Source organism: Calliphora vicina, chromosome 3 (assembly GCF_958450345.1).
Source record: "Calliphora vicina chromosome 3, idCalVici1.1, whole genome shotgun sequence".
NCBI lineage: Eukaryota > Metazoa > Arthropoda > Insecta > Diptera > Calliphoridae > Calliphora > Calliphora vicina.
Window position 1 is genome coordinate 128,182,236 of NC_088782.1, and position 25,309 is coordinate 128,207,544.

General features: G+C 28.9%; 4 protein-coding genes across 5 annotated transcripts; 3 read left to right on the plus strand and 1 right to left on the minus strand.

The window, feature by feature from the left end:
• The first annotated feature begins 6,651 nt into the window (after positions 1-6,651).
• Positions 6,652-13,180, plus strand: verm (LDLa and CE4_CDA_like_1 domain-containing protein vermiform). Of its 2 annotated transcripts, none has more exons than XM_065505086.1 (6): positions 6,652-6,670; positions 6,751-6,861; positions 8,952-9,072; positions 9,461-9,588; positions 11,079-11,228; positions 11,307-13,180. In XM_065505086.1, exons 2-6 carry the CDS (start codon positions 6,810-6,812, stop codon positions 12,455-12,457), a joined length of 1,602 nt encoding a protein of 533 aa, XP_065361158.1. In that variant the 5' UTR covers positions 6,652-6,670; positions 6,751-6,809; the 3' UTR covers positions 12,458-13,180. The 2 variants fall into 2 exon arrangements, with proteins under 2 accessions (XP_065361158.1, XP_065361159.1); XM_065505087.1 differs by lacking the exon at positions 9,461-9,588 and adding an exon at positions 10,514-10,626.
• An 815-nt stretch (positions 13,181-13,995) lies between these two features.
• Positions 13,996-18,529, plus strand: Gbeta76C (guanine nucleotide-binding protein subunit beta-2). The gene is made up of 7 exons (XM_065505433.1): positions 13,996-14,153; positions 16,657-16,872; positions 17,052-17,281; positions 17,344-17,545; positions 17,770-17,899; positions 17,971-18,057; positions 18,141-18,529. Exons 1-7 carry the CDS (start codon positions 14,085-14,087, stop codon positions 18,245-18,247), a joined length of 1,041 nt encoding a protein of 346 aa, XP_065361505.1. The 5' UTR covers positions 13,996-14,084; the 3' UTR covers positions 18,248-18,529.
• An 837-nt stretch (positions 18,530-19,366) lies between these two features.
• On the minus strand, positions 19,367-20,224 carry EMC8-9 (ER membrane protein complex subunit 8/9). Its single transcript, XM_065503295.1, has 2 exons — positions 19,961-20,224; positions 19,367-19,890 (listed from the first exon to the last, which is right to left on the minus strand). Exons 1-2 carry the CDS (start codon positions 20,144-20,146, stop codon positions 19,480-19,482), a joined length of 597 nt encoding a protein of 198 aa, XP_065359367.1. The 5' UTR covers positions 20,147-20,224; the 3' UTR covers positions 19,367-19,479.
• A 404-nt stretch (positions 20,225-20,628) lies between these two features.
• Positions 20,629-23,728, plus strand: LOC135954846 (probable WRKY transcription factor protein 1). The gene is made up of 5 exons (XM_065505084.1): positions 20,629-20,840; positions 20,918-21,163; positions 21,223-21,367; positions 21,437-22,315; positions 22,570-23,728. Exons 1-5 carry the CDS (start codon positions 20,768-20,770, stop codon positions 23,471-23,473), a joined length of 2,247 nt encoding a protein of 748 aa, XP_065361156.1. The 5' UTR covers positions 20,629-20,767; the 3' UTR covers positions 23,474-23,728.
• Positions 23,729-25,309: the final 1,581 nt, after the last annotated feature.

A 25,309-nucleotide genomic window follows, 5' to 3' on the forward strand; every position in this document is an offset into this window, starting at 1 on the left:
AACATTTAAATTCTGTTTATTTGTATAAGTTTTAAAGCAATTACAGGAAGTTCTTAGAATTGTTTTATATCGTTAAGTTTCATTTAGCAACGTAATTATTGGTAGTTTTTTTTTCCTTAAACCTTAATTGCTATAATTAAACTTAATATAGAAATGCCTCATATATATTGTAGAAAATTAATAATTTTTATTTTAATGATTAATTATTAAGACGGTAGTGGTTGGTTGGGCTTGATTGCTGCTGCCCTAAATATCATTTATTATCACTTGATTAAAAACACATTTTTCAAGCATAAATATTGATAGTTTTTGTAATAAATTATTAGAAAAAAGTCATTAATTAAATGAAATTGCCATAATTTGAAACTAGTTTTTGGGATTTAACACAAAATATTTGAAAATTATTTTCAAAACTTTGCCTTAAATAATAGTATTTACTGAAACAGTGTCAGAAATTATTAAGAACTCTGTACGTCGCAGTTAAAACCATTCAGAATATTATTATTGAATCCATAGAAAACATATATTGACGATTTTACCAAAATCAGGAAACCGGGGTCAAAGTTCAAAATTTTTAATATTTAATACTTTCCATAAAAAGCTAACGAATTATTAGGTATTTATTAGCAGATTTTTATGAAACTTCAGTAAAATATTTCCTGAGATATAAAGATAAAGCTTCATAAATTTTGGGGTTAAAATAACCCCCATTTATTAAAAGAAGCTTGAAAACAGTGAATTATTGAAATGTTTGAAACATGAACTTTAAAACGGTTTATTATGATTTTTTTTTAAATAAACAAATTCACCATAATATTTCTAAATCCATAGGAAACATATATTGTAGATTTTATAGAAATCGGGAGATTTTAACCATTTCAAATCCGGGTCAAAGTTCAATTTTTTTTTAATATTTCAAATTTTTCTTAAAAATGTAATTAATTGAATTTATTAGCAGATTTTTATGAAACTTCAGTGAAATGTTTTCAGAGATGTAAAGATTCAATTTGCAACAAAATTAACCCTTTGTTGTACTTGGGGTCTAAATAAAACTAATTTTTAAAAGAAGCTTAAAAACACTGTCTTATTGAAATCTTCGAAACATTAACTTTACACTTTACAACGTTTTATAATGGAGTTTTTTAATAAAACTAATTCACAATATTATTTCTGAATCTAAGGAAACATTAACCCTTTCCCCATAGGGGTAAAATTTCAAAATTTTTAATATTTCAGATTTTTTCACAAAAAAGTAACATATTAATGAACGAATGTTGTACTTATTAGCAGATTTAGATGAAACTTCAGAGAAATGGTCCCTGAAGTGTGAAGATTAAATTTTAGATAAAATGTTGTACTTGGGGTCAAAATAAGCACAACTTTTAAAGACTTTTAAATCACTACGTGAAAGAAATTCTGTTTTATTATGGATTTTTAATAACAAAATTATAAAATTTAACCAAATGCTCTTGAAACACTTTTTTAGGGTGCTAAAATATTTTTTCCATTAAGGCTTAAGTTTCTGTAGTTAATATTGATGGGATTGACGCAACATAGTAAAACTTTAGTGTTGAAAAAATTCAACGAAAATACAACTTTTCTTAACTTCACCTAAACGTAGTTTAAAAATAACTTCATTTAGCTCCTTTCATTGTTGTAAAATCGAATAAATTTTTATATCTTTACTGTGTTTAAAACACCGTTATCAAAATCGCATTAAAAAAAACACCGTTACCTTTGAATCATCATTACCAGCCTTGATTAAAATAAAAACTGTTCATTTCAAGTTAAACAAAACAAAAATTATCGATTTGAAAATAAAATGTACGTGAACACACGTTTCGTTGTTAATTTAAGCAATTGTTGACTTACTCTTGTTAATTTCATTTGAAAAATATAGTACTTATGTCCACAAAACCAAAAAAAAAATAAACAAACCAAACACGTATTAACTAAGTAATTAAGTAGTACCTGCAATTGAGTACTTTTTTAAACATAAAAAAATGCTCAACTTAGCATGTTATTTAAGAAGGTTTATAAGTAATAATATTTGTTTAAAAATCAAGAATTTGTTTATAAATAAATTTTGTTTATTTAATAAATTTGTCAGCATTTGTTTATTTTTTATTAATGCCAATTTTAATTTAATTCTTTTTGTGAAAATTAAGAAAAAAAATAATAGTGATTGTAAAAATCACCCTTATTTGCATAAAGGGCGTTTTGAATGCAAAAATATTTTTGAATTGCAATGACAGTTTATGCAATTTAGAAAGCAAACATATCACCATGATTGAAAACAAGCATCCCTCCCTCCTTGATTCTTAATAATACTTAAATATTTTCATTAAATAGGCAACAAATATTGAAAACTACAGGCATGTTTCCATTACTTAATCTTGACTTGGAATCAATTATGGACATGACTCACTATTCTAAAAATCAAATGTTACCAAAACACATTACTTAATCTTGACTTGGAATCAATTAAGGACATGACTCACTATTCTAAAAATCAAATGTTACCGCTACCCTACATTGCCCTTTCTGCTCGACTACCAATACCTCTAAAGTAGCGTAACCTTACCGAAATAATCGAAAATACCGTAACCTCTAAAATAATAAAAATTTAAAACAAGCTAGAAAATACAATAAAGCATAGTTAACTAAAGATTAGTTAAACTTGGATAAGCTGAGTTTAGGTAGAAAAAATATAAAATAAATAAAACAAAAACATTTAAAAAATAAAATCTCAAACATGTTCATAAATTCAATAAAACTTGGTTAAGTAGAGTTTAGCTAAACTTGGTGGTTAATCTTAATTTAACTGGAAATGAAATGGATTTTTATTTAAGCAAAAGACAAAACATATTTCTAGTTAACTAAAGCCTATCTAAACCTAGTAAAGTTAAGTTTATGTGAAACTGAGTACAGTTTATAGAAAAAATTTTGCTCTTGTTAAATAATTAACAATAGTCATTAACTAAAGTTTAATTAAACTGGGTTAACCTGAGTTTTACTAGAAAAAGGCTATTAAAAATAAAACAAACACATTAAAAAAAAGTTAAATCCAAAACATAGTTAAGTAGAGTTCACTTAAACTTGGTTAATCTTAATTTAACTAGAAATTAAATTGTTTTTTATTTAAGCAAGTATCAAAACATATTTGTAGTTAACTAAAGCATATCTGAACCTATTCAATTTCAGTTTAAGTTAAACTGAGTACTGCTTAAGGAGAAAATGTAGCTCATGTTAAATAAAACTGATAAAAATCATGGTGTGATCAAAGTAATCAAAGCAAGAAAATGCAAAAAACGTAGTTAACTAGGGTTTAGTTAAACTTAGTTAATCGTAGTTTAACTAGAAAAAAGTTATTAAAAACTAAATAAATAGTAAGAGAGCTATATTCGGCTGTGCCGAATCTTATATACCCTTCACCAAATTATACTTCAAAATAAAAATTTTAAATATTTTTAGGTAAACTAAATTTTTTTTTTGTTTTGCAGTTTTTAATTTTTTGGAAAAAAAAATTTTCGAATTGTTTTTTTTTAAATTTAAATTTTTTTTTAATTTTTTTAAATTTAAAATTTTTTTTTAATATTTAGCGAAAAAAACTTTTGGTGAAAAAAAAATTGGGTTAAAAAATATTTTTCCGATTCTGACCCATTGTAGGTCCAACTTACTATGGTTTTATATACGTCATTGCAAAGGTCTTTGAAATAACTATCATTAGATATCCATATCGTCTATATTAATGACTTAGTAATCCAGATATATATACTAGGTCAAAAATCGAGGTTGTCCTGGTTTTTCCCTCATATCTCAGCCATTTGTGGACCGATTTTGCTGATTTTAAATATCAAACTTCTCAAAAGCATGTCTGACAGAATTATTAAAGATTTGGATCCAGAAGATATCTGGGGTCTTCAGAAAATTGATTTCAACAGACAGACAGACCGTCATGGCTTAATCGACTCCGTTATCTATAAGGATCCAGAATATATATACTTTATAGGATCGGAAAATTATATTGTGGTAATTACAAACGGAATGACAAACTTATATGTATATACTCTTCTCATGAAGGTGAAGGGTATAACAAGTAGAGAGCTATATTCTTGAATACGATTCACCAAAGTAACATTAAGAAAAAAAATTAAAAAAAAAAATGTTCTCCAAAAATATTTTTTTTACCATAAAATTTGGATTCTACGGAAACTTGATACAGACAGGTTGACCGTTATATCGATTCCGATATCTACAACGATCCAGAATATATATACTGTTTTTGGGTAAGCAAATTTCAAACTTGTCAAACAAACACTCACGATGAAGTGTAAAAACAAATATGTGTTTAAAAATACAATAAAACATAGTTTAGTAGAGTTTAATTAAACTTGGTTAAGCATAAACTCTGATTTTTCATATTTTTCGTTACGTTTTCGTATGTAGTTTAAGAAGTTCTAGCTAATATTGGTTTTATAACATTCACCATTCAAAAAGTTCTGAGAGAGGTCACAAATATCTATAGAAAAACCCTGAAAACAAGAAATTGTCAAGGAAAAGTATGTAACCAAATTCTTTGAATATATTTAAAATAAATCATGAATTAATATCACGTATATTTCGAAAAAAAAAAAATTTCAACAAAATCTGCAATCTTTATTTAAACAACATTTCAAAATTAAAACATCAAGTTTAGGTTTTTTTCGTAATATTATTTTCAAACAAGTGCAAATAACTGACAGAAGGCGTGATTATCCAGATGACATGATAATGGCGGTTAAACACAATTTAAACAAGTCATAAGTTATAACAATCTCTTTTGGAAAATCTTAAAGATTGAAATGAAAAAAAATTTTAGGCTCCTTTGTTAAGTTAAATAATTTTGAGTTTTAAAAGTTTAATAACCTTTTTATGGAACCTATAAAATATTTCTTTATTACAATTGAAAACTGTTTTTTTTTGTTTTGTTTGTTTTTTTAACTGTTTGATATGTAGTTGGTTTAATGCAAAGTACAAAATAACTTGAGAATATTGAATTGTTTATTATTGTGAATTTGAACACATGGTGGTGGGTAGAGTTTGGTGGCTTGCTTGGGTGATTGCTAGGTAAATCTAGTAGGTACTAGAGAAATAACTTTATGCCACGTTATGAGAACTTTAAACGTGCTATGCATTACAAAATTTATTTATTAACAATTATTTTTTGTTTTTTTGTTAAACAAAAATCAACTTAAAAACCACACATTAATAAATTAAATTATCTTTATAGTTAGCTTGAGTTTATATTTCTGTTTTTGCTAGAAGCTACGAAACGTAGAGATTTAAAAATAAGTTAAAAACATGAAAATAATTAGTATTCACCTCAGGGAGTGGTGAAAATCATTATAACTTCTTACACAAGCCGGCTTTAAAATGAAATTAAATAAAAAAACAGAAATATGTACAACTTTTTTTTAAGATTAAATTATACTAAGAAAACAACAAAAAAAATGATAACATTTTGAAAACCTTTTTTTAAAGTTAAAATATAAATATTTGTAAAAATTCTAGAAACAATTATTTGTTTCTTTATTTCTAGTAAAATTTATGGGTTTAAAGGTATGACATTTAAATGGTTTGCTAATTTGTTATTTATTTTATTGTTTAAAACAAAAATTAATACAACGCCTGCACGACATTAAATGTCAATTTCATCATTACTTGTCTTGTACTTGTATGTTTGAGACACTCCTTAATTTTACTTATTTATTAATACAAAAAATACCCCTTGAAAGAAGTTTTATAATAATTTTTTTTTTTTTTTTGAGATAAATTTATGTAAGAAATTAAAAGTTTTTAAGTTCATGAGAAATTTAATTTAAAGGTTTTTTCAAACTCATCTTTTATTAAAAAAATATTTAAATAATTTGCGCAATTTTGTTGTTAATAATAACTGATTAATTAAATAAATAACAACAATAATAACAAAAAACTGGATTTGAATTTAATTTAAAAAAAAAATATAAAAAACAACAAAATCAAAAGACTTAGGCAACAAAACCTCATCAGAGGTGAGCTGTGGTGAGTTAAAGTAAAAAGGTGAATTTGTTGAAAGAGTTTGTTTTAACCCTCTTCCCCTTTAATTTTGAAATAAATTTTGGTATTTTTTTTTTATTTCTAAATATTTAAACAAGTTATATAAACTTTAAAGAAGCTCCTTTTCGAAAAAAATTCAACGCAAATAAAACCTAAAACTGGATTTGAAATTAAATTTAAATGCATTAATGCATATTAATCAGAAAAAAAGCTTTTTCTTCTTTGTTTGTATATTTTTGTATATTTAAGCAGCTTTCCCCTTTTTATTAAACCAAATATCATATTCAAAGAAATCCACCTCTTGGTAAAGAGAGAAAGATAGAGAGGCTACCAAGAAGTTGTACTCTTTTTCATTGAACTTTTTTTTAGGAGACAAGTTTATCACCTGGTTTATTGGGTTTGTTTAGTGGTTTTAACCATTATTTATTCACCATTCTGCAAAAGTTTTAACTTTGTGTGTTTTCAAGTGTTTTGTGCATCTTAATAAATAGAACTTGCTGCTAGCAGCCAACACCTAGTGTAATCGTGGCTGTGTATTGAGCAAGTACGCTAGCTAACGTTTATAGTTTATTTTAAACTATAATAATAAAAAGTTAGTATTACTAAATATTTTTTGTTTACTGGTGACAAGTGTTTAATTTTGAATTTTTTTTTTAATTTTCTCCTTTAAAGGTTTTTGTGGTTAAACCCCCCTCAGTCTACACTAAACAAAGAAAAAGCACATACGCAAAATGGCGCGTGTGTGGCCTGTTTTAGGTTTATTTATGCTGTGCTGCGCTTTAGGTAAGTGTTTGATGGTTTTTTTCATATATATTTGTAACTAAAACAAAGAAATTTTGTTAAAAAAAAGTATTAAAAAAGTGTTTGTGAATTTCAATAAAAAAATAAAATGGCCAATTGAAAGAAAAAGGAAATCAAGAGGGCGCCATTAAGAAATTTTTAAAACTAATTAGTGATGCCACCACATTTTAATTAACCATTTAAAATGGCAAACCCTAAATTATGGGCATAAATTTTAAGTGAAAATCATATAAATTTTTTTTAAAAAAGGTGTTTTAAATTTTTTTAAGAAATTAAATTATTTAACAAAAATAAATTTCAAATGATTTTATATTCTTTATATTTTCATTTTTAAATCACGTGATTTTGTCAAAAAAAATTTAAATAAGTTCAAAAATCAATTTTATTTGTTAAACTCTCTTGACCTTTAATAGTTAGAATTTTAAATCAATTTCGTTTTGCAAATCTTGTTCAATTAAAATTCTGAGAATTAATATAATTTTTTCTTTCTACAATGGCTTATAATCATTGTGTTTATATTAACACACCGCCTAACCAAGGTTAACCACTTTAGCTACAAGCTTTAAAAAAAAAAACAAACAAGAGTTTAAACTCAAGATTGACTAAACAAACGTTAACTGTTTTAACAAACAAAACACTATGGCACTATAATAAATAGTTACTGCAAGCTTAGCTTGACATTTCATTAGCTATTTTAAAAATTAAACTTTTTAAGGTGCAGTTTTTATTTAAAAAAAAAAACAAACCAACCATTCAACTTTACATTTACAGCCCCTGCTTAAATATAAAAATATATTTACATAATTAACTGTCATAATATCCTCCATCATACTAATGAACCACCTTTACTGGTTAGCTAAAACAACTCTATATTTATTTATGCAATATTCCCAAGGCAAAAACTGGTTAAACCACTTACTTTACCACTTGGCTAATGCATAATCAAACAAACCTATCTCTATTTAACTTGCATTTAAAACTTTTACTCTTTTGCCAAGCCAAGGAGGAATGATTCAGTTTTTATGCGGAAACTGCTAGACTAGCTTCATTTCCCTTTCGTTTTCTTTACATTTGTGTAAATGATTGGTAATTTAGAGGATAAATATTTCTGTTATAACCAGTTTTACAATTGTGTAATTATAAAAGCCGGCTGAGAAAATAATATTAATGACACATGTTACATATGTATGTACGTACATGTAAACAAGTTAGCAATTCAGTGGCAGTACCTTATACAAAACAAAGATTTTACAAACTAGAAACCATACTAAGTAAATGGAAATATTTTTATATTTTTTATCGTAAAACAAAAAAAAAAAGTTTGTTAGTTTTTGTTACGACCCTAATCCAAACTCTAATTATTTTCAAACTACTAGTATTTGTGACAAAGGGTTAACAAAATTCTCAAAACTAAAGAAAACTATAAAAAAATCCTTTAATATTTTGAAGTTGCAAATAAAATGTACTAATTTAGCGTTATTTGTATAAATATGCCATTGGCAATACTAATTCACACTCTCACTCGCTTTTGCTCTCTCACTCACTCCTTTGTTTATATTTGATGAAGTGATAAATGTGTGTGTTTACATTATAGCCAGGAATGGAAAAGTGTAATCGATTTTAATTTTTGTTATGCTTTTTCATATTTCAATTAATTTCTTTAGAAGATCTTGTGAATTATAGTATTTTCTTTAGAACATCTTTTGTATAACTGTATTTTCTATAGAAAATTTCTTGCATAACAGTATTTTCTATAGAAAATTTTGTGTATAACAGTGTTTTCGTTACGGAACTTTGCGTACATCAATATTTTCTTTAAATAATCTTGTGTAACAGCCTTTTCTATAGAAAATTTAGTGTATTTTCTATAATTGAATATTATTATAACATCTCTGCTTAACAGCTTTATAAACAAAGAGAGTAAAAACTAATTTTAAATAAAGCGATACAACCAAGAAGTTCAATAAAAGAAAAATTCCTTAATAAAACACTATTTTAATACTTTTTTTATAAATAATATTATTAAAAGTTTCATTACTAATTGTTTTTTTTTTAATTTTTCAACCCTTTAGCCGCCAGTCAAGATCAACGTGATAAATTAGAAGGTGTCGATGTTGAAGAGGCCTGTGCCGACAGACCCGCCGATGAATATTTCCGTTTGGATTCTGAAGGCGATTGCCGTGAAGTCTACAGGTAAGTCGTCGTTTGCCTTGAAAGGCCTATCTATACAAACAACATATTTTATTTGAATTTCATGAAAGAAAATCTTTTGAAAAACATTTTTCCCAAGATCTTTAGTAGGGCCCGATTTTCTAAAGCTTACATCATTGCTATATATATACAACATACTAGCATAATATAAATTTTATAAAATTTGGTATTAATTTGAAACTTCAAATATGGTTTTTTATGGAAACTTGCAAAAACTATATAAGACAAACTTTATATTTTTTTTACACAGTAAAAATTTTTCATAACATTCACAATGTTAAAATAAAAAGTACAATATACATATACATTAACAGTCAATTACATACATATACATAATAAATAAAATAAAAATTTTGTATTTCAAATAAAGATGTGATAAAGGTGAAACGGGTAAAACTCGTTTAGCATCAATTAAATGTTCTGGCGGTTTGGCATTTGATGTTATGAAACAAACATGTGATTGGAGAACAAATGTTAAAGATTGTGATGTAATTGAGAGTAAGTCTAATTATTCTCCTCAACATTTCTTCTTTCTACTTTTTTTTCTCGGTGTATATAATTACTTTTTTTTACTGTTATCTACTGTTAAACACATCAATTCTCTTGATGTCTCTCTCTAATCTAAACAAACAAAACAAAATGGCTAAACTATTTAATGTTGTCAGTTATATGTACTGTCAACTTTATTTTTAGTGCTAAGACTTGGTCTTTTTTTCCATGGATCTTTTGTCTATGTTTCTGTTTTGTGTGTCTAAACCTGGTGATTTGTGTATATTTTAAATAATTTTTGGAAAAACAAAAAAAAAAAACAACAAAAAAACTTCTGGCAAATAATAAAAATTTTTAACATTGTAACCAAACTTAAGTATGACAAAGAAGTCATGGGATGTGCTAGAGCTCTTTTTTGTTTGGTACTCTTTTAAAATATTCAAAAAAAATTAAATATTTAAAAATTTATTGTTTTAAGTGTTTAACTAACTTCATTTTTCGGGTATTTATTCTATATGTATATTTATATTTAAATGTATGTGTGATAATACTATTCTCTCTCTGTATATGTGTTTCTCATTCTATTTATATTTATAAAAATAAGAAAATAAGACAAAAAAAAAAAAAATAAAACAAATTTCCGCTTCCTACAAACCAAAGTTCTAAGCTGTCAAAACGCCCAACCAACCCGTTACAATTTGAGATGTTTTTGTATATAAAATAAACCAAAAAAAAAAACAAAAAACGCTTACAAGATTTTTGTGGAAAAATACAATTTAAGATTTTTAGGCATTCCAATTAACTAAATGCCATGCAATGTACCTAAAAATATGTATGTTGTAGATAAAAATTATAAAAAAAAACAAACATGACATATGAATGAAAAAGACCCTTAAATATCCTGCATTTTCCACCTTTTTCTGTGTGTTTTTAGATGTACGAAATCAGGTTTGAAAGAAATCCAATGCCCCTCTGGTTTGGCCTTCGATATTATGAAACAAACTTGTGACTGGAAGGCTAAAGTAACTAACTGCAATGAAAAAGAAAGTAAGTGGCCAAGCTTTACACTCCCTCTCCTCAATCCAATAAACAAATAACAACAGTAATTATAATAACTACAACAACTATATAAAAACAAAAACAACACAATTTGGAAACGGACACAGGGCTCACAATTCTTTTATATTTGTAAATACAATATAGAATAGAAAACAATTATTAAGAAAAATATAAATCAAATATATTATCCCTCAGTTAAAAATTAGGAACTTTGGTTTTGGTTTTGACTAAAAAAAAGAAAAAAAAAATAAACCCCCTGTATTAACCCACTCAAATCTTTTGTTTGTTACTAACACTTTAAAATAGCTATAATATATTATTATATCAATACTGCTTGAAACTAATACTTTTTTTCTAACTATCTAACTAGCTTAAACGAAAAACAAAAACTTTTATAAACAATGGAGACTAATTGAAATAAAATTTCTTTTAATAATTAGAGCCACGCAAGGTTAAGCCCATCTTGAAAACCGATGAACCTATTTGCCCCGAGGGTAAATTGTCTTGCGGTGATGGTGAATGTCTTGATAAGGAGCTTTTCTGCAACGGTAAACCCGACTGCAAAGATGAATCCGATGAAAATGCTTGCTGTAAGTTTGATTTAAAAAAGAATTTTCTTTTTTTTAATTTATAAAATTAATAATTTTTATTTTTCTTGTAATTTACAGCTGTCGATGAAGATCCCAATCGTGCCCCCGAATGTGATCCCACCCAGTGTGCTTTGCCCGATTGTTTCTGTTCTGCTGATGGCACCCGCATTCCCGGTGGCATTGAACCCCAACAAGTACCTCAAATGATCACCATTACCTTCAATGGTGCCGTCAATGTTGACAACATCGATTTGTACGAAGACATCTTCAACGGTCAACGTCAAAATCCCAATGGCTGCTCCATCAAGGGTACCTTCTTTGTTTCCCACAAATACACCAACTACTCGGCTGTACAAGATTTGCACCGTCGCGGTCATGAAATCTCTGTCTTCTCGTTGACCCACAAGGATGATCCCAACTACTGGAGCAGTGGTACTTACGACGATTGGTTGGCTGAGATGGCCGGTTCCCGTTTGATTGCTGAACGTTTCGCCAATATTACCGATGGTTCCATCATTGGTATGCGTGCTCCTTACTTGCGTGTGGGTGGCAACAAACAATTCGAAATGATGGCTGATCAATTCTTTGTGTACGATGCTTCCATCACCGCCTCCTTGGGCCGTGTACCAATCTGGCCATACACCTTGTACTTCCGCATGCCACACAAGTGTAACGGCAATGCCCACAACTGTCCATCTCGTAGCCACCCTGTCTGGGAAATGGTCATGAACGAACTTGATCGTCGTGATGATCCTACCTTCGATGAATCTTTGCCCGGTTGTCATATGGTCGATTCGTGCTCCAACATTGCCTCTGGCGATCAGTTCGGTAGACTTTTGCGTCACAATTTCAACCGTCACTACAATAGCAACCGTGCTCCTTTGGGTCTCCACTTCCACGCCTCCTGGTTGAAGTCCAAGAAGGAATATCGCGATGAATTGGTCAAATTCATTGAAGAAATGTTGGGTCGCAACGATGTCTTCTTCGTCACCAACTTGCAGGTCATCCAATGGATGCAAAACCCCACTGAATTGAATGCTTTACGCGACTTCCAGGAATGGAAGGAAAAGTGTGACGTCAAGGGCCAACCCTTCTGCTCCTTGCCCAATGCCTGCCCCTTGACCACCCGCGAATTGCCCGGTGAAACTTTGCGTCTGTTCACCTGCATGGAATGTCCCAACAACTACCCCTGGATCTTGGATCCCACTGGCGATGGTTTCTCAGTTTAAGACACCGCTCGCTAGCTAGGCAAGGGAAGTAATTTATATAATGTTTAAGTTTTTGTTAGGATTCTATTTTTGTAGAAAGTCTTCAAAAAAAAAGAACATAATAATTTTTTTTTTATATAAAAATCTAAAAACCCAGAGAATTACGTTATTAAAGTAGTTCCAACTAGAGTCTGATTAAAAAAAAACAAACAAACAAACAAAAAATCGAAATAATAATTCACAAAATATAATGCTTTATATGATACTAAATCCTAAACTTGAAAACTCTACAAAATACTCAAACGCTACCTTTCAACCTGTCATCATCTGTCAAGTAAATTTCTTTCCGTGTAGTTAATAATTAATTAATTCTTTCTCTATCATTTTTCCAATTTCTTTTTTGTTTTTTAAGTGTTACTTTTGTTACTTCTTTAAAATTGTATAAATTTTCTGTTTATTATTATGATTTTATTTTTTTTTTATTAAATAATAAGTGAACCTTGTTTCCTTTTTGTTTTGACTAGAATTTAAAAAAAGAAAAGAAAAACACACAGCTGCCTTTCCATCTCTTGTTTTCTAATTTGTTATAAGAACCAAAAAAAAAAATAATTTTCTCAAAAGCAGCTACAATAATTTTTTTTAATTATTTTAGTATTTTTTTAAGAAATACAAAGAAAAGAAAAAAACAATTTGTAAAATATAAATAAAACAAATAAAAAAAATTATAAAAAATATAAAAAAAAATGATGTTTGATTTTTTATTTAAATTGGGGAACAAGACAAAAATACAATTCTGATATTTTTTAAAGAAAATTTAACGAAACGAACTGCAAATTATCAGGATCACTTTGGAATTGAACGGAACAGCAACTTTCGAAAACCTAAACGAACGAATTGGATTGTTTTGAAATACATACTTAAAGAATTGGCATAATTTAAAGAAAATTACAATTTTCAAGAAACGAACAAACAATATGTTTAGGAAACGAACAATTTTGTATTTGAATAAAGGACTAAAAACAGGATCACTTCGAAATTGAACGCAACAGGAACTTTCGAAAATCCGAAACGATCGAATTGAATTGTTTTTAGGTCAATCGTGGGGTCAATATTAAAATACTTATGTGGTATTCAAGCAAAAATAATAAAGCCAATGGCGTTGTTCTTAACAAAACAAACATTTATTGACTCAAATCGCACTAAAATCATTGTTTGTCAATTAAGGGATGTTCTTTTTTTCGAATAATACAAATGTCAACAACATGTTTGTTGTTTTCTATAGACCTAATTTTGATTTAGCTGGAAAAACAAAAACACAAAATAATGCAGTCATTACTGCTCTAATTTGCAGGTCTTTTGTTTAACCGCCACATTTAGCTGTCTTTGTCAAATATTCGAATAGTTTTTATGTACGTATATAGAAATAAATCCAATTAAACAACAACTAATTGCATTAAGTTGAAAACAACGGCAACATAACTAATGATTTTCAAAAATCACTTGCTTAGTATTGAAACGGCTGTTACAAGGAAAACTTTACAAAAAAAAAAACAAAAAAAAAAATATCTGAATTTAAAAATCAAGGAATAAAAATAATTAGATTTTATTGAATCGCTGTAAACAAATCTAAAAAAAAAAATAAAACAAAATGCCGAAAGTCGATCCCGAAACACAAAAATTATACGATGAAATTAATGGATTAATAAAAAAATTCCAGGTGAAATAATAAAAAATGGTTTTAAATTAATAAAAATAACAATTTAAATAAAGCTATCAATAATTTAAAGATATTTTGGAGCGATATCTGGCGTATAGTATAAAATGTCAAGGATTGAAGCAGAAAAAAAATAATTTGAAAAAAAAAAACAAAAAAATATTTTTTTTACTTTTTTTTAAGAAACAAAATGAGGAATTAATTACACTTATGATTGGAATCGAATTCTGTGTTAGGATTTGGAACTAGTTTTTGGTTTAATTTAGAATTTACGAAATGCGTTTTCGTGTTAAATATTTAGTTAAATTTGTCGATTTTATACCCTGCGACTCCCATGTCCGTCTGTATGTTAAAATCAACTTTCCGTGATTGTTGCATCATGCATCAATGCATCAATATATAAATAAAATAAATAAATATCCGCTATATACCCGGTTAGATTTTAAAATCGATAAAATCAGCCCACAAATGGCTGAGAAAAATCGGGATAATAATATTTAACCGAATTTTTTTGATACAAAAAAAAATTTCTGAAAACTTGTTTTAAGAAAAAAATTTTGAAAGAATTAAAAAAAAATGTTTAAAATTTTTTTTTTAAATTTTGAAAATAAATTTTGTTGTAATATTTTTTAAACTAATAAATTAAAAAAATTTAAACTAAAAATTAAAAAAAAAAATTTTATCTAAAAATATTTCAAATTTATATTTTAAAGTATAATTTGGTGAAGGGTATATAAGATTCGGCACAGCCGAATACAGCTTGTTTTTTATTTTGTTAATTAAGCTTAAATTGAATTAATTAATTTGATGCTCTGAGCATAATTAATTCAAAAAGTGCTACATTTTTTGTATTTCTACAAAAATCATAATAATCTTAAAGAAAAACAAGTAAGAGTGCTATATTCGGCTATGCCGAATCTTATATACCCTTCACCTTTGTTGTGGATGCATCATTATTTTTTATAATTAGTATATAGGTATGTATGTACATTGCCCACTTTCAGCTTACAGCATCCTAAATTTATCAAGAACACAAAAAACAACAACAACGCCAAACGAAACAGAACACCAAAAGAAAAAACAAAAACAAAATACGCAAGGCAATGAAACCAACACACATCCAAACATACGTTTAATTGTATAAAAAACAACAACAACGCCAAAAGAAAAACAAAATACGCAAAGCATGCAAAAAAACCAACACACAACCAAACAAACGGTTAGTTGTATAAAAAACAACAACAACGCCAAAAGAAACAAAACACATAAAAAAAACAAAATACGCAAAGCATGCACATCCAAAAACATACGTTTTGTTGCTTTTTTGTCAAAGCATGCAATACATTGTGTTTTTTGATGAAATTTTCAGAGGTTGTCTCGGATTTTTGCTCATATCTCCGTTATTTATGGACGGATTTTGCTGATTTTAAATAGCAAAATTCTCGAAAGTCTGTCTGACAGAATTGTTGAAGATTTGGATCCCGGAGATATCTGGGGCCTTCAGAAAATTGATTTCAACAGACAGACAGACAGACAGACGGACAGACAGACAGACAGACAGACGGACATGGCTTAATCGACTCCGCTATCTATAAGGATCCAGAATATATATACTTTATAGGGTCGGAAATGAAAAATGTAGAAATTACAAACGGAATGACAAACTTATATATACCCTTCTCACGAAGCTGAAGGGTATAACAAGTAACAGAGCTATAATCTTATATACCCTTCACCAAATTATACTTCAAAATAAAAATTTTAAATATTTTTAGGTAAACAAAATTTATTTTTTTTTGCAGTTTTTACATTTTTTGGAAAAAAAATTTCGAATTGTGTTTTTAAATTTTAAATTTTTTTTGTTTTTTCAATTTTTCTTTAATATTTAGCGAAAAAAAAACTGGGTTAAAAAATATTTTTTCCGATTTTGACCCATTGTAGGTCCAACTGGTTTTATATACGTCATTGCAAAGGTCTTTGAAATATTTATCAAAATTCGAGGTTGTCCTGGTTTTTTCCCCATATCTCAGCCATTTGTGGACCGATTTTGCTGACTTTAAATTGCAAACTTCTCGAAAGCATATCTAACAGAATTATTGAAGATTTGGAATCCGAAAATATCTGGGGTCTTCAGAAAATTGATTTCAACAGACAGACAGACAGACGGACATGGCTTAATCGACTCCGCTATCTATAAAGATCCAGAATATATATACTTTATAGGGTCGGAAATGAAAAATGTAGAAATTACAAACGGAATGACAGACTTATATGTATACCCTTCTCATGAAAGTGAGATTTTTTTGACTTTCAATTCAAAATATCTGATGGGTCCATACGATAACTGGGGGTTTAAAAAACGTATTTCAACCAATAAGCCGACGGACATTCTTACATATAAATAATATATCGAAAATAAAATTATAAATTTTTGTTTAACGAAAATACAGCAGCAGCCAAAATATTTAATATTTTTCTTTAATTCAACATAAATTCTTTCTCTTAGGATGACCATAAAGCCAAGGCGGATTGTACAATGCAAGAAAAATGTGGTGATATGTCCGATATACCGAAAATACGTCTATCATCTAAGAAAATACTTAAGGGCCATATCAACAAAGTGAACTCGGTACATTTTGCCGGAGATTCTAGACACTGTGTTACCGGTTCACTGGATGGCAAATTGATTATATGGGATACATGGACGGCCAATAAAGTGCAGGTTAGTAAACTTTTACCGCCATATTAGTAATCAAATTTTTAATTTATAAAAGGTTTATAAAACAACCTTTCCATACACAATCAGTTTTATAAACCTTTAATAAATTTAAAAAATTGATTATGAATAAGGCCTAAATATTAATTATGATAAATAAATCATTTAATTAATTTGCTTTCCAGGTCATACCTTTACGTTCGGCCTGGGTAATGACTGTGGCATTTTCACCCTCCGGCAATTTTGTGGCCTGTGGCGGCATGGACAATCAGTGTACCGTGTACGATGTTAACAATCGTGATGCCTCGGGTGTAGCCAAAATGACTAGAGAATTGTTGGGCTATGAGGGTTTCTTAAGTTCTTGTCGCTTTTTGGATGACACCCATTTAATAACAGGTTCAGGTGATATGAAAATGTAAGTAATCTGTCAAAATAAAAAAAAAAAATTTTAAATATTTCTTTGTTATTTGCTTCAAGTTGCCATTGGGATTTGGAAAAGGGTGTTAAGACCATGGATTTCAATGGTCATGCTGGTGATATAGCCGGTTTATCTTTATCGCCCGATATGAATACTTATATAACGGGTTCTGTGGATAAAACGGCGAAATTGTGGGATGTACGCGAGGAAACACATAAACAAATGTTTTTCGGTCATGAAATGGATGTTAACTCGGTTTGTGTAAGTATTTTTTAAGGAATAGTAAAGAAATTTGTTATAAATTAATAAGAAATGTTGTAAGTATTTTGAAATGGAACAGAAAATTTATTAGTTTTTAGTTAAAAAAAAAAATATTTAACCAGTTTTTCAAATAAGGTTAGGATTTAAACTAAATTTTGGAGTTACAAAGTAAAAATAAGATTTTCTTAACATCTATTCATTTTGCCAACATTTTATACTTTTAGTATCATCCTAGTGGCAATGGTTTTGCTTCAGCATCAGAGGATCAAACTGCTCGTTTGTATGATATAAGAGCCGATCAACAAATTGCTTTATATGAGCCGCCACAAAAGAATACTGGTTTCACTTCATGTGGTAAGTTACACAAATATTAACAAAATCCCTACAAACTTTCCTAAACTATTTCTATTCTATTTTACTTCAAGCCCTCTCGACCAGTGGACGTTATTTATTGTGTTCAGGCATCGAGGGCAATATACATTCGTTCGATACCATGAAAGTATGTCATAATGGTAAGTAGTTTGTATTGAATGGTTGGTTTTCCTTGTTAATTTAATTAATATTGATTTTGTTTTTTGTATTGCTTCTTGGGCAGGTATGCTGCAAGGTCATGAAAATCGTATTACATGCATTAGCTTGTCACCAAATGGCATGTGTTTGGCCTCTACTAGCTGGGATCAACAAGTACGCTTGTGGCTTTAAGCTTAATTTGTGTAATTTATTTGATATCTTTATTTATCAAGTAATAGTTTTGGAAAAACAAAGCCATTTCATTAAGACATTTATGTATAAAAGAGAAAAAAAAAACTTTTGAGAAATACTCGTATTTAGACAAAATTAAAAATACAATTTATGATTAAATAACAACATAAATGTTATATTAAAACAAAAAAATCAAAAGTAAACAATAAGAAACTGTAGTTTTGAAATAAAAGCCAATTTAAACGATGACTAATTTTCAAATATAATTAAAGAGTAAACAAACAGCTAAATGAACTTTAAGTGAATATAATTACGGATTTGTTTTATTTACCCCCATAACATTTTCTCAATTAGTTCAAGTTTGAAATATTTTATAAATTCTTGATATTATCATTATTTCAATGGAGCTATTTTCTAATATTGATAAATTTAGCATACTAATTCGAACATATTACTCGTATTTTCGAATTTCGTTCAGAGCCGGACTTCAAATTAATGGATTCAATTTAAGCTTAATGCACTAAAATCTTAATTCGGAATTGGAAAATGTCAGCTAGTCATTCCCTAAATCTAATACTTTAGCTTCATTAAAATGCTTTGATTTAACTAGAATTCATTCAATGTTGAATTTATTCATAATAAAATTCACTCAATCCATGAAGGTTTAAATTGTTGTTAGATAAAAACTAATGCAAAATGAATGAAAAAATGTTTCCTTCAGTCAGTTTTATTTTTGTATCACTTTTAATCATTTTCAGAATGAATCTAAAAAAATTGTCTAAATCAATTTTGTAATAGCTTTGAATTGAAGACAAATTTAATCATTCTATAAATTTTATTAAGCAAATTTGAATGGATTTGAATCACAGAACGGAATTCTATAAATAAATTTTCAAACGAATGAATTCAATACGTTTGAAGAACTAAGGAGTTAAGATAACAAATTAATTCATGCTGAATGCTTTAATTTGATTATGAAAATTGAATAAAAAATTGGTTCGGAGTATGCCCCATTGTAAAAAATCGTATAACTACACAACTAAAGAAACCTACACATTATTTATAAAAATTTTAACATAAATTTAAAAATCTCTTATATTTTTCAACATTTTTCATAAATACTCTATAAATGTGGCTTTATTTTATTTTTATTACACTATAAATTGCACCCTTAAATCTAAAATGTACGTTTTAAAATAAAAATAAAAGAAATGTATGTATAAATTTTCTACTCAATACATGGCCATGATTTGTTTCAAGTCACGATTTAAAAACTGATTTGTCCAATCGTTCTCTGGATTATCTAGATGATTATCAAAGTCGACAACATCTTTCATGGCTCCTCTTTTCAATAAAGCTGAAACGGTCTGCAAAGTTGTCTCCGCCTGTACAAGTTTAAAGTCCGCCTTTGACCAACGTCCCGAGTCGCTGCCACAACCAAAAACTTTAATAGCCGGCACCTCTTGACCCAATGTCAGCAATTTATTATCGATAAGCACAAAGCAGGCATTTTTATAATTCTCCTGTATCTTATCGGCAATTTTGGCTGCAGGAGCCTTGTCAAGGGTATTATCATAGAAATTCTCGGCAGCACAATAATAGCCAGCCACCACTAAATTTTCACGTTCAGCATAGGCATCAATCTTTACACATAAATAAGGGCCAATTAATAATGACATACTTTTAAGTTAATTGAAAAAAAAAATAACTTGCCTGCATAAGGGCTATTTCCACCATGGGAGTGACATACAAACATTGATGAAACAGCGGTATGGCATCGATAATTTCGCTTTCAGTTTTGCTAGCCAATAAAATACCATTTACAGCCAAGTGTGGATATTTGGCAGCATGGAATATCATTTTAGCATAAGCACGTTCACTAAATTTATACAAAGTCATTTTAATTTATTTAATTTTCTGTGAAAATTCAACTAAAAACACGTATTTGTTTTATCGGGGCAAAGTAAATGAAGAAAAAAAAACCAATGAAAAAAAAGTTAAATGAATGAAGTGTCAGATTAACAAAATCTGTTCGCAGAACTAGGTAATTTCAAATGCAACACTGGGGTAATGTAATTGAGGTGAATTAAGTAAATAAACAAATCAACACAAATAATTTTTAATAAAGTCTCTAAATAAAATATACTTAATTATTTAGTTCTAAAAATGGTTTGAATTATAATAAACCATTATCTTTATTTATTAATTTATAATTCTTGTTTAACTTCTTTGCTTTGAGCAAACTAACTCACCACTTTGAAACAAACAACCCTGTTTTATAGGTAAACAAAAAATTCTTTTGGTCGTCAACTATTGACATTTTTTTCTTATTGTCAAATATTTGACATTTCAATTTATTTTTATCACTATAATACAAAAAAAAATAGAAAATTTTTGTTTTTTTACCATTACTTTTGTTATAAAATTAATATAAATTACTAGTAAATGATTAAACTGCATAACAGAGATTTAAGCCACTAAATAGAAAATGTGTATCCGTTGAATTAAGCCCAACAAACTATGATGGAAACTTTAGCATTAAGCTCCACAGACAACCAAAACAATCAAACGCTCCACGTAGCAGCAGCTGGAGGTACATTTTACTTGTTTTGCATTAGCAACATTTTACCAGGAATTTATTACAAATATTTTGTTTGTCTAATAACAAAGTTCTAGACAGCCACCATCATTCGCCGGTAGAAGAGGAGCAAATGATGAATCTCAGTGATATGACAGATTTGTCACAGGAAATACAAGAAGACATGGTGGTGACCATGCCAGTGGCCAAAGAAATTTTATTGATTTCATTGGTCTCCCAAGAGCAGGCCCTTTACAATCCTAAACATGAAAACTATAGAAATACACACAGAAAAGATATGAAATGGTTGGAAATCTCGGAACAATTAGGCTGGACAGGTATTTATGAAAATATGATTAGATAATTATGATTTCCTAAAGCTATTTCCTTTAAATAGAATTACAATGCAAGGCAAAATGGAAGGCCATGAGAGATCAGTATTGTCGTGAGTTGAAAAGATCAAAATTTAATAACAAGGTCAATGTGAAGTGGAAATATTTCAAGGAATTAGATTTTCTAAGGCCGTACGCATTGTCCAGAAAGTAAATACCTACTTATAGTTAATAGAAAAATTACTAAAAAGATTTTTATTAATATTTTTTTTATTAAAGCTATCGTCCCCGTCTTCCACCTGCCATTAATACCAATAATACTAACAACAATAATTCCTTTACTTGCTCTCCTGTGGCCACCACTACCAATGGTATTAACAATGTGGTAACAGATGACAACAATTCAACACCTAAATTTACTACCATTAAAATCGAGGGCAGTACCACTATAAATTTCGCTACTTGTGACTTCTCATCAAACAAATCGGATACATCCAATAACCTAACAGAGGAACAACTTTCTTCGGTGTTACAGCAACAAACAGATGAACATAATTGGACTTATATCACGGGCTCCAATAACTCCTCCAACAATAATACACGTCTGGACAATCACTCTCTGAGTGATACACAACATTTACTCACCACCGCCCATCATCATCATAATCCCGATAACCAGCAGCATCATCAACAGCAGACTGCAGATGAAACCCTGTACAATGTATTGGTAGATTGTATGGGACAAATACAAGAGCAACAACAGCAGCAGCATCAACACCAGCAACAGGAACAATTGTGCCAACAGCAAACGACACCAAATAACGAGGACGAAGATGATGATCCTATTCACACGTTTCTAAATATTGAAAGCTATTTCGAAAAAGAACTAATTGGCTTGATACGCAATGTGGATATGCTGTACAACAGTTTCAATCCCAATTATCGCAATGTCAAACTTAAAATTGAGGCCTGGGATGAAATTGCTCGCAAATTGAAAAAGACCGTTAAACAGTGTCGTCTCAAGTGGAAGGCTTTAAGGGATCAATTTATAAGGGAACATAAACGTTTGAAGAATCGTGAGAACAGTGAAATGTTGCCGCGATGGAAGCACTATGATGCCTTGAGCTTTTTGCAAAAGTTTATAAAACATAAAGGAAAGTAAGTATGAAACAAGTAGGAGATCTATACTGAAACTTATATATATCATTCACCAAAGTACTTTAAGATAAAGATTGAAAATAATTTTTGAACGGATACAAATTTTTGGTAAATATTTAACAAAATGTTCAGTTAATTTCAAAACAAACTTAAGTAAGATTTTTAGGTGATTTTTGGTTTAAAAAAATTTAATTTTAACCCATTTTACTTTCAACACTTTTTACCAGTTATAATCCCCATCTTTTATTTTCCAGTGATTTTGATGCCACCAAAAACCTTTTGCAAATGTCCAAAACTAAACTCGATGGCGATATGGATGATGGCAGCAGTTCACCGCTACAACAAATGTCGGCGGTCAGCGATGACCAGGGTATGCAGCAACAAAACGATCATGGCGATAATTTGTGTGTTAGCACGGGCAGTGTGGGCGGTTACGATGACATGGACATTGACAATTATATTATTGGTGATAGTGGCAGTGTGGTAGACGAACACAATGATGGCGAAGACAATGAGCAAGATACCGACGATCGTAAATCTCAACAGGAGTTCTCAGTGTTTAGCAATCATAATACCAACATAAGCATGGGATCCACAGCCATGGAGCCAACAGTACAGGCATTTAAAGAAGAGCACCCACAGCTGCAGCAACAGCATCATCAAGAGCCGTCCCAGCAGCAACATATCAGTATGCCCTCTTTGGATATAAATGATAATGCGCCAAATAATTTATTAAATCCCAACAATTTGTCCAACAACCATCCAGTAGCCACTAATAATAATAATTCCTATCAACATCAAAACCCCTTAAACACTAGCAACAACAACAGCAATATCACTTTGGCCTCCGCGGTAACAACGTTGGATATTTGCTCGGGCTCTGTACAGCTGTCAGCGCCACCGAAACCACCACCCTTACACCAGCTGCCCACAACATCAGAAGCCTCCACCAATACCCAACCTTTGCAGGACAATAATAACTTCTCCAATACCATTAGCCATCATACGAATGCCGTTACACAGGAGGATGATGAGGTGGGAGCATTTTTCAAAGCTGTTGCCATGAAAATACGTAATGCTAACTTATCGCAAGTGGCCTTAACTGATTTGGAAATTGATATATTACGTGTGATAAACACCTCTTTGCGTAATCATTAATTTATTTCCTTTAAGTTATACAGGTATGTTCTGTAATCCACGTGATTTCAAATCACATGCCGTTTTAAAATCACACGTGTGATTTGTGCCTGTTCTGTAAATCACACCGTTAATGAATTTTTCGGTGTGATTTGAAATTTTCGAAAGCACAAGAAAACAGCTGATTCGTTTATTTTAAATGTTTTGTTTTGCAAATAATTTTGTAGAAATATTAAAGTGAAAATAAAAAAATGCCTGGAGCTTCTGTTATATCTTTAATGGAATTAAAAAGAATGGAATTACATTTTATAAAAATTTTGCAAAAACTATGGCGCAAGCTCAACCACTATGTCAAAAAGAAAACAGAACAGCAAAGCTGCCACAGTACACAATGGCTTTTGGTTACCACTTGCTTCAACTTTGTTGCAGTTTTTTTTCCAATTAGCGCAAAAAACATAACGCATATTGATAACTTATAATATAATGTAACAAATATTATAAATTTTATGCTGAATTCTATAATTAATTTAAAGATATTGAACATATTTTAGACAACCATTAAAAAATTTTAGTCTGGCAAGCTTCCATGTATTTTCGAAAATCATAAACAGCTGACAACTGAAAACAAACCTGAAATCACAAAAGAAATCACACAAGCAAAAAAACTTTTTACAACAGAATAGGTGTCTCTAGATTTTTATTAAATTTTAAGTGTTTTTTTAATAAAACAAGTAATTCTATAAGAAAATTAATAAAGGACATATTGTTTAATATACTTAAGTAATTTATTTTAATATTTTCCATGTAGTAGCCGCAGAACTAACCAAGTGATTTGAAAACATTAGTGACTTTGCTGAACGTTTTAAAATCACAAAATTATGTGCACAGAACACCTTTTATGTGATTTCAAACCACTTTTATAAAATGTGATTTGCAGAACATACCTGATAGAAAACAAAATTTACACAGAACACCTAACTACAAAAGGGGATCAATTATAAATATTAATTTTAGAAACAAACCTAAGATTTTAACAAAATCTTAAAAATTTTTAAAATTTCCTTGACTCAAAATTTATCTTTTTATAGACACATTTTTGAAATGTTTTATTATTTAAGTTACCCACATTGTTAAATATTATTCGTCATTATTGTTTTATACATACATACATACTACATGTTTTTCCATTGTTTTTTTCTTCTTATATTATTTTATTATATAGATTTTTTATTTATTATATAAATTCTGTAATATCTTGAAAAAAAAAGAAAAGAAATTGTAAACTAAGATAATTTTTTGGCCATTGAAAATTTGTATTTTTTTAGAAATGTATTTGTAAAATATTTTATATGAAAAAAACAAATTGTAAATTAAACTTAATACACCTTAGACACATCATTTGCCAGGCAAAAATTAAGCACAAACAAAAGTTACAACAATATAAAACAAATAATAATAGATTCTTTTAAAAAATAACCAAACAACCAATAAATAGTTTTAGCATTATATTATTTTGTACCTTTAAATAGATACATTTTAACATCAATGTATGTTTTGAACCACTTATTACAGACAACAACTTCATACATATTTTGTAAATAAAACAAACACTGAGTTTACTAAATTTCATTTTTATGCGAAACAAAATAAATTTGTATTTCTATTTATTTAAACTTTGTGACAGAAAACATTTGGTAGTAAAAGATAAAAGTGGGTGATTTAAACATTACAAAAGAAACTAAATGGAAAAAACAATTGCAACTGGGATGAAACTGCCAGGAAATTGAAAAACTACCATTAAACAGAGTGGATTCGAGAGCAATGCTTTAAGGGATCAATTTATAAGGCAACATAAAC

What these genes read in the sequence shown, in the direction of transcription:
- Gbeta76C (XM_065505433.1), top strand. Translation starts at nt 14,085, where the DNA reads ATGCCGAAAGTCGATCCCGAAACACAAAAATTATACGATGAAATTAAT. An exon ending in GATTAATAAAAAAATTCCAG is followed by an intron (nt 14,154 to 16,656) that starts GTGAAATAATAA and finishes TCTTTCTCTTAG; the next exon opens with GATGACCATAAAGCCAAGGC. An exon ending in CATGAAAGTATGTCATAATG is followed by an intron (nt 18,058 to 18,140) that starts GTAAGTAGTTTG and finishes CTTCTTGGGCAG; the next exon opens with GTATGCTGCAAGGTCATGAA.
- EMC8-9 (XM_065503295.1), bottom strand. Translation starts at nt 20,146, where the DNA reads ATGACTTTGTATAAATTTAGTGAACGTGCTTATGCTAAAATGATATTC. An exon ending in TGGAAATAGCCCTTATGCAG is followed by an intron (nt 19,891 to 19,960) that starts GCAAGTTATTTT and finishes TTATGTGTAAAG; the next exon opens with ATTGATGCCTATGCTGAACG.
- LOC135954846 (XM_065505084.1), top strand. Translation starts at nt 20,768, where the DNA reads ATGATGGAAACTTTAGCATTAAGCTCCACAGACAACCAAAACAATCAA. An exon ending in CCACGTAGCAGCAGCTGGAG is followed by an intron (nt 20,841 to 20,917) that starts GTACATTTTACT and finishes CTAATAACAAAG; the next exon opens with TTCTAGACAGCCACCATCAT. An exon ending in GGAACAATTAGGCTGGACAG is followed by an intron (nt 21,164 to 21,222) that starts GTATTTATGAAA and finishes TCCTTTAAATAG; the next exon opens with AATTACAATGCAAGGCAAAA.
- verm (XM_065505086.1), top strand. Translation starts at nt 6,810, where the DNA reads ATGGCGCGTGTGTGGCCTGTTTTAGGTTTATTTATGCTGTGCTGCGCT. An exon ending in TATGCTGTGCTGCGCTTTAG is followed by an intron (nt 6,862 to 8,951) that starts GTAAGTGTTTGA and finishes TCAACCCTTTAG; the next exon opens with CCGCCAGTCAAGATCAACGT. An exon ending in AGATTGTGATGTAATTGAGA is followed by an intron (nt 9,589 to 11,078) that starts GTAAGTCTAATT and finishes TTTAATAATTAG; the next exon opens with AGCCACGCAAGGTTAAGCCC.